Below are 15522 nucleotides of genomic sequence, written 5' to 3'. Positions count from 1 at the left end.
CTGATAAAAAGTGCTTCTGGCCACTGCCAGGAGGATTTAAAGGATTTATTATACCCTAACTAAAAGGATTTATACTCTTAACTATTAAAAGTTTAAATTTAAAAGATTTGTACCCTGACTTTTGACCAGTTGGTCTCAAGATGGCTTACAATTTCTGAAAGCTATCCTTTTGTACTATTCATGCTCAAACAGGTATTTATTTATTTATTTATTTATTTGTTTAAAATATTTATACCCTGCCCCTCCAGTACACTACGCTTGGGGCGGCTCACAACATAATAAAAAGATATAATATAAAATAAGACTAATAAAGTTAAAAGACCAAACTAAAACCACATTTAAAATTACGTTTTTTAAAAGTTTCAAATTAGAAGTTATTTTAAAAGCTAAAAAATGAGAACTATAAAAACTAAAGAACCTACCAGATATAAACAGAGATGAAACATTAAAAAGCCTCTTTAAAAAGTTGTGTTTCCAATTGTTTAAAACAAACAAACACTGAGGCATGGAGCATGGCGAAGATCTTCCGGGAGGGTGTTCCAATAACCGAAAGGGCCATAACCGAAAAGGCCTTGCCTCTAGTCCCCGCCAGCCAGATCTCTGTTAGTGGCGGGGCCATGAGCAGGGCCTGAGATGCTGAGCAGAGGGCCCTGGCAGGTTCATATGGGCGAATGCAGTCCCACAGGTACCCCAGCCCCAAGCCATGTAGAGTTTTAAAGGTCAAGACAAGCACCTTGAATTTAGCCTGGAAGTGGACCAATGAAGCTTCCACAGGATGGGTGTGACACGTGTAGTGACTTGCGTCCACGAGCACCCTTGCAGCAGCATTCTGGAACAGCTGAAGCTTCCGAACCACCTTCAAGGGCAGCCCTACGTAGAGCACATTGTGGCAGTCCAGTTTTAAAGCTCAGAATTATCTGCTGAGCAAGGGTGTAATTTTTTAAATAAATCCTTTGAAAAATTGCTAAGTTATGAGGAGCAGAAATTGAAATACTAGCATGAAACCACACCACCACCATTAGTTCTTCCCCCCACTTATTTATAATTGGAGATTTGCTAACTAATAGAGAAGACCACACTGACTCAATTTCTTTGGGAAAAGTTTCTCTTAATAATAAGTACTAGCTGGTCCGAGCGCAAAGCATCTGCACCTCTAGTTCTCCCTCATTCTCGGCCCCCCTCCCTCTTTCTCTCCCACTGGCCTGGCTGCTGCTTTGTCTTCCCCCGCCCACTGGCCAGCCTGGCCGCTGCTTTCTCTCCCTCCGCCCGCCGGCCAGCCTGGTCACCACTTTCTCTCCCTGCTCGCTTTCTCTCCCTGCCCGCCAGCCAGCCTGGCCACCACTCTCTCTCCCAGCCTGGCCACCTGGCCATTGGCCTTATCTTCTCCACTGTCGCTTTCTTCTGCCCCTCCCCTCACTCGCAAACTCTCGCAAGAGCTGCCACGCATGGGATTAGCGACAGGTATGTCTAAGAGAATTATATATATATAGATTCTGTACAAGGGTGTTTCATGGGTTTGTTGAAATAAATAAGTTCTGAATTTCTACAAATTAAGAAATTCACTTTCATTAGGTTCTATGGTAATATCAGATTTGCACATGCTCAGTTACAGTCAGCCAAGTTGACTTGGTATAGAACCTTTGTGGGGAGAAAGAAAGTGGGAGGGGAACCTCATGGCTTGGTTGACTGCGGTGGAGGGAGGTAGAGGTACATACTTGAAAATCTCTCTCCCCCACCATCTCTATATATGCTGAAGTATATGTTTCTGACCTTTGGATAGATGAAGAGATGTAATACGAGTATGGGGGAGAAAAATGGATCACTAGAGCCAAAAGAAGAATCCTGGCCATGGGGGAAACACGGACAATGTTACCTTTATTCATTCAAAGTTTATTACGGTCTATGACCAGCACAACAAGGGCGGGGGAATACAATCCTCTATAATAAAAGCCCTGGGTGTGCGCCCGTGTCTCTGCGCCCATGTCTTCCTCAGCCATTCTGGGCATGCGCAGAGCGCTCTGGGCATGCCCGTTCTGGGCCCAGAACGTCCGAGGAAGATACGACCGCAGGCACCAGGCGACCATGTTGGCTGGATGGCCAGCCCGGCCACGGGAAGGTCGGAAGCGGCGGCCGCGGGAACGGAGGGGCTGCGGGGAGGGCAGAGGCGGCAGCGGCGGGCGGCACTCTTGGCGGCGGCGGCGGAACTCTCCACCCGGCCGCCCACAGCGACGGTGGCACTCTCGGCCCGGCCACCCAGCCGCCTACGGCGCCGGCGGCACTCTCGGACCCGCCTGCCCGCCGGCGGCGGAACTCTTCTTGCACCCATGAAGGCAACGGGCGTAATGACAATGTAGGAGGGAACCGGGCAGCGGGACTTTCCTGATCGCTGGACTGGAGCAGGACGCTGAGAGGGAGGGGAAGGTGAGAGAGAGGGGTGGTGGGGGGAGGAAGGGCAAGAGAGTGGAGTGGGAGGGAGGGGAAGAGAGGCAAGAGTGTGGGGCAGAAGGGAGGGAGGGAGAGTGGGGCAGGAGAGAAGGGAACAGCCAGCCCCAAAGAGCGAGCCGCAATAGCGGACTACTAGCGCCCGTTAATTTAACGGGCTTAAATTCACTAGTTAAAATATAAATAATTTTTTTAAAAACACAAGTCAACAGTCTAACCCATCAACAATATTATAACTGAATGGTTATAGAGCAGCACTAGGACTGTTAATTAAAAACCAGCACACTCTTCGAGCTGCTGCACAAAAGTCCGCCACTTTCCGAGTAATGGCAGGTATGCTGTCCTCAAGCAGGAAAGCCACTTGTTGGCTAGGCGAATTTCCTGGGAAACGAGCCAACAGTGGAGATATTAGTTCTAAACGTAAGTCCCTATAAAAGGAGCAATAAAGCAAAACATGTTCGATTGTTTCAACTTCCCCATCACCACAGGGACATAGACTTGAGTCCCACCTTCAAGGACAGCAGAGGGAAGGCATCTACATCTGGCCTGTGTAAAAGCCAACCTATATCTGGGGATGTCTAATTGTTGCAGATAAGATAAAGGAGCAACAAGATACCTTGTGGTATCGTTACAGCAGAAAACCGGAGACTTAGATAAATCTTCCTGCCGCTCCGTGTCTAATATTTTCTGTTTCAGCAAGGCACGGACTTGTGATACTTCCATTTTGAGCAGGGTAAGCGGAAGCAACCCCAATGTTGCCAGTTTAGTAAATATTCTGCGTTCCCAGGAGGCATGAAATGAATCTTGTAATGTGAGAAATACTAAACTACCATGGGAGTGATGGATTTTAATCCAGTAAAAAATCGTAAGTATCCAATATCTAGCCTCCACCTTCACTAGACCCGTCTCCAGTCTCAATCTGGCATTAGAGACACAACGGGGGGTTGAAAGTACAGATTGAATTCTTTCCACCTGCTGAAAACTAGATAAAGGCCCTAGCTGTGCACCATATGTAAGCTGAGCAAGAGATTTGACAAGAAAAAGTTTGATAGCAGAGGGTATAAAATGCCCCCCACTTACTCCAAAAAACCCTGAGAATAGTGGATGCGCTCCTTTGAGCATTCTGGGACACATAGGTAGCATGTGGCTTCCTAGAGCCCAAGGCATGGAAGAGGACCCCCAAATAATTGAAGGTAGAAACTTGCTGAATAGGGTGGTCATCAATTTTCCAATTGTGATGTTTAAGTTTTTTACTGAGGGCCATGATCTTTGTTTTAGCATAATTAATTTCAAGACGATTTCCTTTACAATAGGAGGCCAATACCCCCAGGGCACATCTGAGACCCACAGGTGTTCTTGCCAGGATAAGAGTATCATCAGCATACAACAATGAGTTAATGTGCTTCTCTGCTAACTTTGGCGGGTGAAAATTCAGATCTGCCATATGAGTAACCAAATCATTAATATAAAAATTAAAAAGAAGTGGAGCCAGTATACAACCCTGCCGTACCCCTTTCTGAGTGGGGATTGCAGAGGACAAATGGCCCCAGGGAGAGCTGCGCACCTTCAAGGCTGAGTTCTCGTGTACAGCAGAGATCAAAGCCAAGAGGCGGCGATCTATCGAAGAAGCTCTCAGTTTCTCCCACAATCTAGATCGAGAGATGGAATCAAAGGCAAATCTTAGATCTATGAAAGCAGCATAAAGCAAATTGGGATACTTCTCACAGAGGTGTTGCAAAATTAGACAATTATCCATGGTAGATCTACCTGCCCTGAACCCAGCCTGTTCCTCCGCCAAGATTGATTCCCTGTCCATCCAGTCCCTTAGCTTCCAGTAGAGATGTCTTGTGTAGAGCTTACTAATAACACTAATCCTCTATAATAAACACCCTGTGTGTGATCCTGTGCCGCCCGTGTCTTTTTGGGCAGTTCTGGGCATGCGCAGAGCGCATGCCCAGAACCGCCGCAAAAGATACGGCCGCCCAGACACGGACAGCCATGTTGGCCAAATTATCTGATGTGGCGCAAACGATTCCCGCCGATGCCGCCCGCCCGCCCATCCCCCCAGCTGCCCAAGTCCTCCACTCCCGTCCCCACGGGCAGCCATGTCTGCCAAATTTTTTTCTCAATCGTTCTTAATAATTGCTGCAGCCGCCGACGTCGACGACCACCCACCCACCCTCCCAGCTGCCCGAGTCCTCCTTTTCAAACCCCCCCCACATGATTAAGGGCCAAATCGGCCCATGCAATTGCCCCCGCGGCCGCCGCCACCGACCACCCGCCCGCCCTCCCAGCTGGCCGATTCCTCCTTACCCGTAAAAGTCCATATTTAGAGAAGGAGAGAGGAGCTCGCAAGCAGAGCTCCTCTCTGTGCAAAGTCAATGCCCGAACTGGCGCTGTGGACGCAAAGGACGCAAAGGACGCCTTTGCACCCAAAGTGCCAGTTCGGGACGAGGCTTTTCAGAGAGAGGAGCTCTGCTTGCGAGCTCCTCTCTTCTTCCCAAAATAGGGACTTTTACGGGTAAGGAGGAATTGGCCAGCTGGGAGGGCAGGTGGGTGGTCAGCGGCGGCCGCCACCACGGAGACTTTGGGGCCCTTGCCCGGCAGGGAGACCGGCCGTGGCATGCAGGCTGGCGGCGGCAGGAGGGGGAATGGCGGCGGGGGGCCCGGAATGGTGGCAGGGGGCCCCATCACTATTTAACGGGCCGAAATTCACTTGTGGGCCTATAATTGGATGGATCACCTCTCTGACCTTTTTTAAAAAATAGGCACGATAACTGCCAGCCCCCAATCCTGAGGGATGTGCCCTGTCCTATCTATCACTGTAAATAGAGTGGCTAAAACAGGTATCCACCAATCAATATTATTTTTAATCAACTCTGGAGGAATACAATCAATTCCAGCGGCCTTGCCAGGCCTATGTTGGGCAATCAAATCTTTAATCTCAGCCTCCGAGACTGGTGGCCAGGGGGTTAATTCATCCCAGTTAATCTCTGTAGAAACAGAAGGAACAGTATCGCTATATAAAGACTGAAAATGGCTTTCCCATGTCTCAAGTGAAATGCAGCACTCAGGATAAAATGGCCTTTCTAGCGAGAGACCAGCCATAGTATGCCAGAATAACGTAAAATGCCTTCCTCTAACTGCCTCTATAAGCCGTCTCCACGTTGACTTAGCTTCCTCATTTTTTTTCTAGCTAAAAGCTGCTTATAATTCTTTTTTGCCTCTAAAAGGGCTTGTAACGAAGACGGAGTACAGGATTCTTTATAGGTCCTGAACTGAGCAGTTAAACTTCTGTTAGCCCTAATATACTCAGAATCAAACCATGGCGAATGCAGTCCCACAGGTACCCCAGCCCCAAGCCATGTAGAGTTTTAAAGGTCAAGACAAGCACCTTGAATTTAGCCTGGAAGTGGACTGGTAGCCAATTAAGCTTCCACAGGATGGGTGTGACACGTGTAGTGACTTGCATCCACGAGCATCCTTGCAGCAGCATTCTGGAACAGCTGAAGCTTCCGAACCACCTTCAAGGGCAGCCCTACGTAGAGCACATTGCGGCAGTCCAGTTTTAAAGCTCAGAATTATCTCTCCCCCCGACCATCTCTGTATATGCTGAAGTATAAGTTTCTGGCCTTTGGATAGATGAAGAGATGTTATACGAGTATGGGGGAGAAAAATGGATCACTAGAGCCAAAAGAAGAATCCCGGCCATGGGGGAAACACGGACAATGTTACCTGCTTGTTTATCGGAATAGCCGATAAACTCTTTGGCTCAGGAGTATAAATTCCTACCTAAGATACCTCACAAGCCACCTAATGGTGCAGCGGGGAAATGACTTGACTAGCAAGCCAAAGATTGCCAGTAGGGATGTGCATGGAATCAGTTCAGAGGCCCTTTATGGGCCTCCGAACCATTTCAAACAGCAGCCAGTTCTGCTGGTTCGACGGTGAGAGGTGTGTGTGCAGCTTTAAGGGCGGGGGAGGATGAACTCCCCCCATCTCATTTCCCCCACCGGCGCTCAGTTCCTTAAATATCCCCCAGGGCAGCAGCATACCTCCCTGCCACCCCTTCGCTACGATGACCAGAAGTACCCAGAAGTAGCAGATGTGCCTGCGCGTGTGCGTATGTAACACACGAACGCCTGAAGTGCACGTTCACTGGTGCGACTTGCGCGCTTGCACATGTTGCACACAGGCGCATCCGCTACTTCTGGGTACTTCCGGTAAACATAGCGAAGGGGGCGGCAAGGAGGTATGCCGCTGCCCTGGGGGATGTTTAAGGAACCGAGTGCCAGCGGGGGATATGTGGCAGGGGGTGGGGGTAAGTGCATCCTCCCCCGCCCTTAAGCTGTACCCCCCCTCCATCAAACCAGCCCCCGCCAGTTCTGTGCACATCTCTAGTTGCCAGTTTGAATCCCCACTGGTATGTTTCCCAGACCATGGGAAACACCTATATCAGGCAGCAGAGATATAGGAAAATGCTGAAAGGCATCATCTCAGACTGTGTGGGAGATGCCAATGGTCAACTCTTCCTGTATTCTACCAAAGACAACCACAGGGCTCTGTGGTCGCCAGGAGTCGACACCGACTCGATGGCACACTTTACTTTACCTTTAAGAAACCTCACAGGGTTGTTGTTTGGGGATATACAGAGAGTGGAAGGGAATCACATAAACAGGGCTATCCTTAGGGCAGGGCAAGCAGAATGACTGCTCTTTTAACCCCCCCATTAAATTAACTGGAAGGTGCCCCCGCACTGGCTGATTTGCCCCAGGCCCTGCATCCTATCAGGACTCTCTAATGACAACCCTGCACATAAGCAGTGCATATTCTTTCTCAGACTAAGCTACCTCACAGATATGTGATTGAGATAAGTATATATATTACATGTGCACACAAGGAGTTGTGTACCCTGTCCTGGGGGCAGGGTGAAACCCATTATTTGCCTATGCTCCTTATAGTGTTATCACAGTTATATGTATTTATTTTTTAAAATTAAAAAACACACAAACAGAATGCAGCCGCCATACAATGCAGTAAACGGACATTCTCTGTATAATAAGCATATACTGTATCACTCTCATTTTGTAATGACGCACAGAACAATAGTTAATGTACTCTTGCACCCCATTCAAAATAAGCCACAACTTCATTTGATGCTTGTCAAATAAAGTCGTGGCTTCTATTAAACCCAAGCATTCATGTGTCATTATTACTACTACTACTACTACTACTACTACTACTACTACCACTACTACTATATTAATTAGAGATGATGATGATGATATACTTGGCAGTGCTAAAGAAGTGTTGCTTTCTTTACCTTCTTTATTTACCTTCTTTATTTACTTCTCAAAGAAGTAAAGAAGGAGCCAGCGTGGTGTAGTGGCTAGAGTGCTGGACTAGCACCGGGGAGACCTGAGTTCAAATCCCCATTCAGCCATGATACTAGCTGGGTGACTCTGGGCCAGTCACTTCTCTCTCAGCCTAACCTACTTCACAGGGTTGTTGTGAGGAGAAACCTAAGTATGTAATACACCGCTCTGAGCTCCATGGAGGAGGAGCGGGATATAAAATGTAAGTGTAAAATGTAAATGTAAGTATTTCACTTTCAGTATACTGAACACACTTATATTAAGTGTCCCACATATGTGATCCTCCAGTTGAAAAATGGGAAGAAATTCAATTAGAGCAAAAAACAACACCCCAAACCCTTTGGTTTACAGAGATAGTTATGGGTTGGAATGCTCCAAATGAACTCCAAAAAGTGAAGAAATGCCATGTTCCATGATGTTCACGCCATGGAGGTATGAAACCTGATGTCCATATTGTACTGGCCTAAAAAATTATAACCATGGAAACAACACTCCCCATATGCTCTGAAGCACGTTGTCAAATTCTTCTTAAACATTGCTGTAACATTAATCCCCAGTTTTGATTTAGTAGGCCCATGCAGTATCTCAGACTGGTAATTGGCTATCATGCCCCCATGACTTGAATATAATGGGCCATGGAATTTCCTCCGTTTTTGCAGTTCCGTTGGAGCTGCCACACTATTGCTGTAAACCAAAGGTTTTTGTTGTTGTTTGCTTTAATTGAATAATAATTTGATTTCCGCTTGTAACCCTTTATCAACCCAAAAATCACATGTAGCTAAGCTGAATATTGTTTTTCACAAATCGTTAATAATTATATAGTAACAATTGTGTTGCTTTAGATTTATTACTACAGATTTCATTCTTTATAAAGGCTTTCACGATTGTTAATGGGCTCATGAAGTTCAGCTCATAATGACTCAGGAGTTGTTACATTGCTAGTTTTGGTCTTTCTTTCCTATATTATTGTTTTATAACAATAAAACAACATTGGGACCTCTGGGGAGGTCCTGTTGCAGTTGCCACCGGCTCGTTTGGTCGTAACTTGACACCCGGCCTTTCCTAGAGTTGCCCCGAGACTCTGGAACGCTCTTCCTAACGAGGTTAGAGCATCCCCTTCGCTGAATGTTTTAAAGAAGGACATAAAAACATACCTGTTTAGTGAGGCTTTTAGTTTATAGTTCTAAAGCTTCGGTTTTAGTTTTTAAATTGTATTTTTAATTGTTTGAATTATGTTAATGTTTTAATAGGTTTTCTATCGTGAGCCACCCAGGGACTTTTTTGTATGGGACGGTATATAAATGTAACTAAATAAATAAATAAGGATAATCTTTTTTCTGTCGTTCATATCGGTCCACTGATTGACGCAAGTTTTAGAAAGCATGATTAAAATATATATTTTAATCATGCTTTCTAAAACCCATAATAAAATGGGGTGGTGGGGTGGACAACTGTCAACACAAACACAAAACCTTTCTAGGCTGCCACATATATGCCGAGATACTTCACGAAACTGGGCGAGCGAGTCAGGGAGTGGAGTAAGGAGTGAGAAATTCACCAGCGGCGCATGCGCAGGGTAAGTCGTCACAGTACACACGCGCAGGCCAACCCCGCCCCAGAGGGATACACAAGGCTGCAAGGAGGAGCTACAGCAGGCACCCTGCGTACGTCTTTACGACATAGCTTTGTGCGTGCTGAGGAGCGCAGGGATTGGTGACGTACGGATGGCAGGGACGTGCCCTGCTGGCTATATGAACTCAGAGAAGGCACCGCCTCGGCCTTTTTCCGCCTCGCTCCTTGTTCGCGCCGGGGGCTGCTCGTGAGCCGCTCCGCTTCCTGAGACCGCGCACCAGCTTGGCCCGCTCTTGCCCACCGCCTCAGCCATGATCATTTACCGCGACTGCATCAGCCGTGAGCAAAAGATCCTTTAGCCTTTTTGAATAAAACGGGGGCGGGGGATGGGGGGGAGAGAATAAGAGATGGGGGGGAGAGAATAAGAGAGTTTCGGCACCGGCCCCTCTCCCAGCGTCAGGGACACGTACTGCGGTTGCGCAGTCCCGCATACCAAGCTGGTTAGCGTGTGAGCTTCTCTTATACTGCGCGTGTGCGGCCCACGGTGGGGGAAGAGGGGTGGCTCGGAATACTCGGAGCCAAGGTTCCTGTCGCTGCGCACGCGCATGCTACTACTATGAGAGTCGCGGGAGGGGGGGCAGGCTGGAGTGGGCTGCCTCTTTCACTGCGCTTGCGCAGCCAGGGCGAGCTCTTAGTATAGGGGTAGCAAAAGACTCTAGAATCGCAGCCCTTACTGGTACTTCCGGTCAGGAATTGAACTCCTTTCCCATTCTCATTTTCGATCTAACTTGTATAGTGTTTTTACTATTGAGACTCCTAAGGAATGGAGTGTTGTCACAGTACTCTCCAGACGCTAATGGATGTAATGCCTTATATGGTTGTGTATCACTCTGGGCTTTATGTATGTGTGTCTGTAGGCTGAAATGGGGGGGGGGTGTCTAAAGGGAAATCGGACAGTGGCCGAGAAGTGGGGAGGGAGGGGAGAGAGCCTTTGGGCCCTAAATTCTCATGGTTCTCATTCTTTCTCCCCCCTTACAGAAGATGAGATGTTCTCAGACATCTACAAGATCAAAGAAGTGGCCAATGGGCTGTGCCTGGAAGTGGAGGGGAAGGTAGGTGGTGGTAGGGTTTAATGCAAGCTTGCCAGAGGTGGTGGTTATCTCTGGGTGAAGCCTGTTGGACAAAGGGTGGAGCTGATAGCAGTGGTTTTCAAACCAAGCAGTAAAATAGCCTGGCTTCTCATCTGAAATTTTGCATAGTCTCCCTTGAGAAAAAGCTTGAAACTTTCAGTTGATTAGTAGCATAAACTATCAGATTATACTACTAGAAACTACTAGATTGCACAATTTCCCATTTAGTGCTGGTGAAATGTAGTGACTAATAGGCTGGATTATGTATTGAGATCACTCAAATCTTGCTTCCTCCATGATCTGATTAGGTGGCCTTAAACAAACCACATCCAGCAATCTGCAATATGGGGATAATATTGATCTACTTTCAGGCTTCTTGTAAGGGTTATAACAATAGAATGTGTGAAGCATTGAATGCTGCTATGTAAATATCAAGTACTGTATAATACTAGTGCTTACTGTGCCTTCTAAAATCAAATATCTAGATATTTATGTTATTGGATGACTTTTTTGCACCATCAATCATCTGGAGGGGGTGGGAACAGGCTTTATCTGTGTGTCGTCATACAAGTGTTTGTAATTTCATCAGAGGTTTGTCTACACATCTTATAAGTTGTTCACTCTCTAAGACACTCATCAATATGAAAGATTGGAACTAGGATTCTTGTGGTAGAAAGAACACTTTGACCTCCGTATATCTTAATTTGGAGTACAGCTGCAATGCTGGAGACAGTCAAGGTGTGATGTTTATATGAAAAAAAGCAGAACATGGTGGGTGATTCACTATGAAATGTCTTTTTTGTTCATTTGGTCAGATGGTGAGCAGGAAGGAAGGTGAAATAGATGATGCTTTGATTGGTGGAAATGCATCTGCTGAAGGTCCTGAAGGAGACGGGGCAGAGGCCACAGTGGTCACTGGTGTGGACATTGTAATGAACCACCACCTTCAGGAAACAAGTTTCACTAAAGAGTCTTACAAGAAGTACATCAAGGACTACATGAAAGCGTAAGTGATTCAGGCTTCTGCCACCATGCCTGGACTATGTAGGGTTGACCATGTGAAATGTTCAGAAGCTTGCAGAATGCAGTGTCTTGCCTCTTAATAGGGACTGGCTGCTGGGAGCATATTACACTAATGTTGGGAAGTCTGCACAATTAAGGTGCTGCTATAACTTGAACAGTTTTCTTTGTCCCAGCATATATCTCAGTGGGTGCTTCCTTCCTTGTGTCCCATTATCTCTTAAATCCCATGTGAGCATCCTCTTAGTATTAACATTGGTGCATCAGAACCAGTTATTGAAGATATGAGCCATTCTTAGCAGCTGCCCCAATCATGGAACTTCCTTTTGCAGACTTGCCAGAGTCCAAGCTGCCGTTCGCCATCACAGGGAGGGAACACACCTGTTTTTGCCTGTTTAAGGGATGGCCTTTAGAGCTCAAAGCTTGGAGAGTTAAGTTGGAAAAGGATGGGGATGTTTTCATTGAAATTGATCCACTTAATTCTGACTTTGCTTACCTCTCTCCCAAATTTTCAGAATCGAGCAAAGTGTATGATAGTTCTAGATTTATAAAGAAGGTTTTCATTTTGATTATGGGGGTGTCGATGCAAGACCTAAGGGTCATCTACAGACAGTCTTCTGCTATGGCAACAAAAGTGACTTCAGTGCTACTAGAATATGGGAAAGCATCACATGATGCTGATAATGCAGGCAGATCTGTCATTGTAGTTGTTGAGTATTGGGCAGCCTAGCAGTGAGCAGAAGTGGCAGAAAATTCAATCCTGCTGTTGTGATGGTTTTGGAGTTTTTTTAATGTGGTCCTGAGCAGTGTTCCTTCTAAGGCATGCGCATCCAAGATTCTTTGTCTGCTCAGCTAATTTTAGATCCTGCTCAGGTTGGATCAGGCCCCACTCTGAATGCATGTGTGCACACACACTGACCTGGTACTGCCGCCCAGAACAAAACTCATTCTGTACACAGATTAGAAAAATTAGAACAATCATTGGTCATTCGAGTGGCTACATTGTTCTGTTAGGATAGTGTAATATAGGAGACTGGCTCTAAATCATGCTAGCATGTTGCATTTCTCTTGCAGACTAGCCATTAGAAACTGAAGGCCATTGAAATAGGGGCTGCAGTTTCAAAATCTCCCAGAGCTGCAAGTTTGAGGTGGAATACAAATATACTAAGTGCATACATGCTTGCATTCATAGATTATTATTTTTTAAAGATAGGTGTTTGAGCATTGCTTTCTTTTTCTAGAATCAAAGCCAGACTTGAGGAGACAAAGCCAGAGAGAGTAAAGCCGTTCATGACAGGAGCTGCTGAACAAGTCAAACATATTCTTGCAAGCTTCAAAAATTACCAGGCAAGTTCCAAAGCTTCCTTTTTTCTGTCAGCTTCTTAAAATCTGTATAGTAAATGTTGAAACTCAGACTGTAAAGTAGCTGCAAGACGGAATCAGATACAGACTTTTGCTAAAGATATAAACTTTGTATCCTATAGAAAATGGGAGGTGGCTGGCCAAAGCAACTTATCTCTGTTTGGGAAAGAAAGCTAGTTGCTCATAATAATAACAACTTAGTTGTATCAACAGGCCTCTTTCTTCCAAAGTTTTTTGTAGGTGAAAATATGAATCCAGATGGCATGGTGGGGCTGCTGGACTTCCGTGAGGATGGTGTGACCCCTTATATGATTTTCTTTAAGGACGGATTAGAAATGGAAAAATGTGTAAGTATCAATTAATGAGAAATGTTGCCCAAATAGAACTGAATGTTGAAGTCTTTGCTGACCAGTCGTGTCGTTCACTACATAAGGGCCCTGGGCTCATCTAGTCCAGTATCCTTTTTCAGTAGTGGCCAGTCGGAATCTCACGGCAGGCAAGTTCCAGCCTTGCCTACCCTTGTCACCCACTAATCTGATAGGATGATGCTTCTTAGTCTAGAGTCCAGCCACTCCTCTACATCCTGAGTATAGTAGGTGGGGAGCACCCAGAGTGCCTGCAGGAGTGAGGTGAGAAGGGAGTACAAAGAAGGAACTGTGCAAAAAGACAATCCATTAACTTGCAGATTTCTGATGGTGTTAAGGGTATGAGGCTTATTTCTAGTAGTCAAAAGAAAACATTGGCTAAGGGTGCCATAGATATGGCTAGTAAGGCCATGGCTAGCTGTTTATGTTCCCTTCTCCACCACTGAAAATGGGTTCATAAAGATTGCTTCCCTTCTAGACTGAGCCTCCAGGGAGGTGTGAGATGTAAATGCTGAATGTTAAGCATCTGCTGATAGGCCAGGAGCAACTCCTTTTGTTCCCTGGCTTGCATTAAGATGCAATAGCAACTTCCTCGCGCTTTCTGCCTGCCTTATAACGTGGCAGCTCAGATTGAATAGGGGAGAACATGTTTAAGAATGAATGCTGAATGTTGGTATAAAGAGTTGGTTAGAGCACAAGCTAACATCATTAATTTCTTAACAGTAACAAGAGATCAACCCTACTGGATCATCTGTCGTCATCATAATTGGCTGCTGCTCTTTATTCATCAACAAAACATCATGACTCAGCAATGTCTGAAAACTGGACTGATGCCATCTTGAGCTTAATTTGGTTTATTTTGACCCTGAATTGATTGGAGTGGAGGCATTGTTTTTAAAAACTTGTCATGTAGGCTGTCTAAAATAAAAACTCATTTAAACCCAGCATAGGTAATGCCTCTTGGTTTAATGTGTTGAGCAGGGTTCTTCAGCAAGCTTTTTGTAGCTCTTGTGCACTTGGATTTTTGACATCCCAGTAGCATAGCCTGGCCCTAGTGCATGTATAAGACTTTCTTCAGATCCTGGTGGCCCTGGAATGGAAGATCCACCAGTCACCCTTGACCTGCTTCTTAGCCACCTGAAACGGACTAATACAGGAGAAGGCTTTCATTCTGACATGGACCTTGCTTCTCTTGCCATTCAACAAGCCACAATAACTTGCTGGAGGACAAAATTGGAAGCCTGAATGTGGAGTTGCTTTGCATACAGATTTGAAATCTTAACCAGTCAAGCAGAGATGGATTTCTTCAGTGTATCATTGCAGATTAAGACTGTAAAGGCAGAGGGAGTGGAAAGAGAACCCTTGGCGGCAGAAACAAGCATATTAGGCAAGACATCTACAGACATGAAGCCTCGCTTGTATGCTGTAGTCTGAAATAACTGTAACTTAAAATACATAAGTAATACTGGTTTAATCACAGGATGCCAAGTTGATGTGTGGTATATCTATTTAATTAAGCCTAAATCTGTTGATTGTAGCTAACTGCAACATTTTTCGCACTGGTCAACCAAATGACTAGTATAGTAGATAAGTACATTCTGCCACCTAGCTCTCATGGACTATTAACAGTGTGCTGGAATACAAAAACCCGGAAGTACCCATCTGCTCTGAAGATCTAGAGCAAGTGGACTGGTTCTTCTAGGATGCAAAATGGAAAGCAGCTTGCTTTTTTTCTTTTTTTTTTTTGCAAGAGTTGTTCAGTTTTGAGTGTCCCTCTTGTTCCAAGATGCTTGCCTTGGAACAAGGTCAAATAGACCAAACATAGCTTAATAGCCCAATAGGTTGAAATGTTACTGCAGCTCTATAGAAGTACCAGAAGCCATTAAACTGGTTACTTGGAGCTTATGTTTGCCCGTTGTATTACAATATGGCAGAACTGTGCAAGATGAAACTGCAAGCTAGTTTCCTGATACCTTGGCATAGCTTAAGTCAAGATGGTCAGCAAAATCCTGGGTGGAAGTGTGAGATGAGAGTAGTTGGCCATGGTGTAAGTCTACCTTTTACTGTTCCTGCAAGAACAGGTATCTTTTGCATTCGTCGTCTAAAAAATAATTTGAAACCTGGCATGTGGAGGAAGTAGCCAAGCAGCTATTTGACTGTTTGCTGTGTTGTGTATCAAGACTGTAATAAGACAACTACTAATGCTATGTATTTCTGTGACTTCATACTTAGTCTTGCATGTGTGTTTTGATTCAG

General features: G+C 45.6%; 1 protein-coding gene and 1 non-coding gene across 2 annotated transcripts; both read left to right on the top strand.

Moving 5' to 3' along the window:
- Nucleotides 1–9570: 9570 nt before the first annotated feature.
- TPT1 (tumor protein, translationally-controlled 1) lies at nt 9571–14210 on the top strand. The gene is made up of 6 exons (XM_053305688.1): nt 9571–9728; nt 10428–10501; nt 11335–11525; nt 12781–12886; nt 13132–13248; nt 13990–14210. The coding sequence occupies exons 1-6, from the start codon at nt 9701–9703 to the stop codon at nt 13990–13992; spliced, it is 519 nt and encodes a 172-aa protein (XP_053161663.1). The 5' UTR covers nt 9571–9700; the 3' UTR covers nt 13993–14210.
- On the top strand, nt 13787–13916 carry LOC128352688 (small nucleolar RNA SNORA31). The gene has a single exon (XR_008320583.1). It is a non-coding gene; the product is annotated as a small nucleolar RNA SNORA31 (small nucleolar RNA).
- Nucleotides 14211–15522: the final 1312 nt, after the last annotated feature.

This window comes from Hemicordylus capensis, chromosome 3, assembly GCF_027244095.1.
Source record: "Hemicordylus capensis ecotype Gifberg chromosome 3, rHemCap1.1.pri, whole genome shotgun sequence".
Lineage (NCBI taxonomy): Eukaryota > Metazoa > Chordata > Lepidosauria > Squamata > Cordylidae > Hemicordylus > Hemicordylus capensis.
Note: the sequence above shows the minus strand (reverse complement) of the source record. Positions and strands in the feature narration are given on the sequence as shown.

Bases quoted from the DNA above. Each gene is read 5' to 3' on its own strand.
- TPT1 (XM_053305688.1), top strand. From the start codon at position 9,701: ATGATCATTTACCGCGACTGCATCAGCC. The intron at 10,502-11,334 runs GTAGGTGGTGGT...TCATTTGGTCAG, and splicing joins GCCTGGAAGTGGAGGGGAAG to ATGGTGAGCAGGAAGGAAGG. The intron at 12,887-13,131 runs GCAAGTTCCAAA...TTTCTTCCAAAG, and splicing joins CAAGCTTCAAAAATTACCAG to TTTTTTGTAGGTGAAAATAT.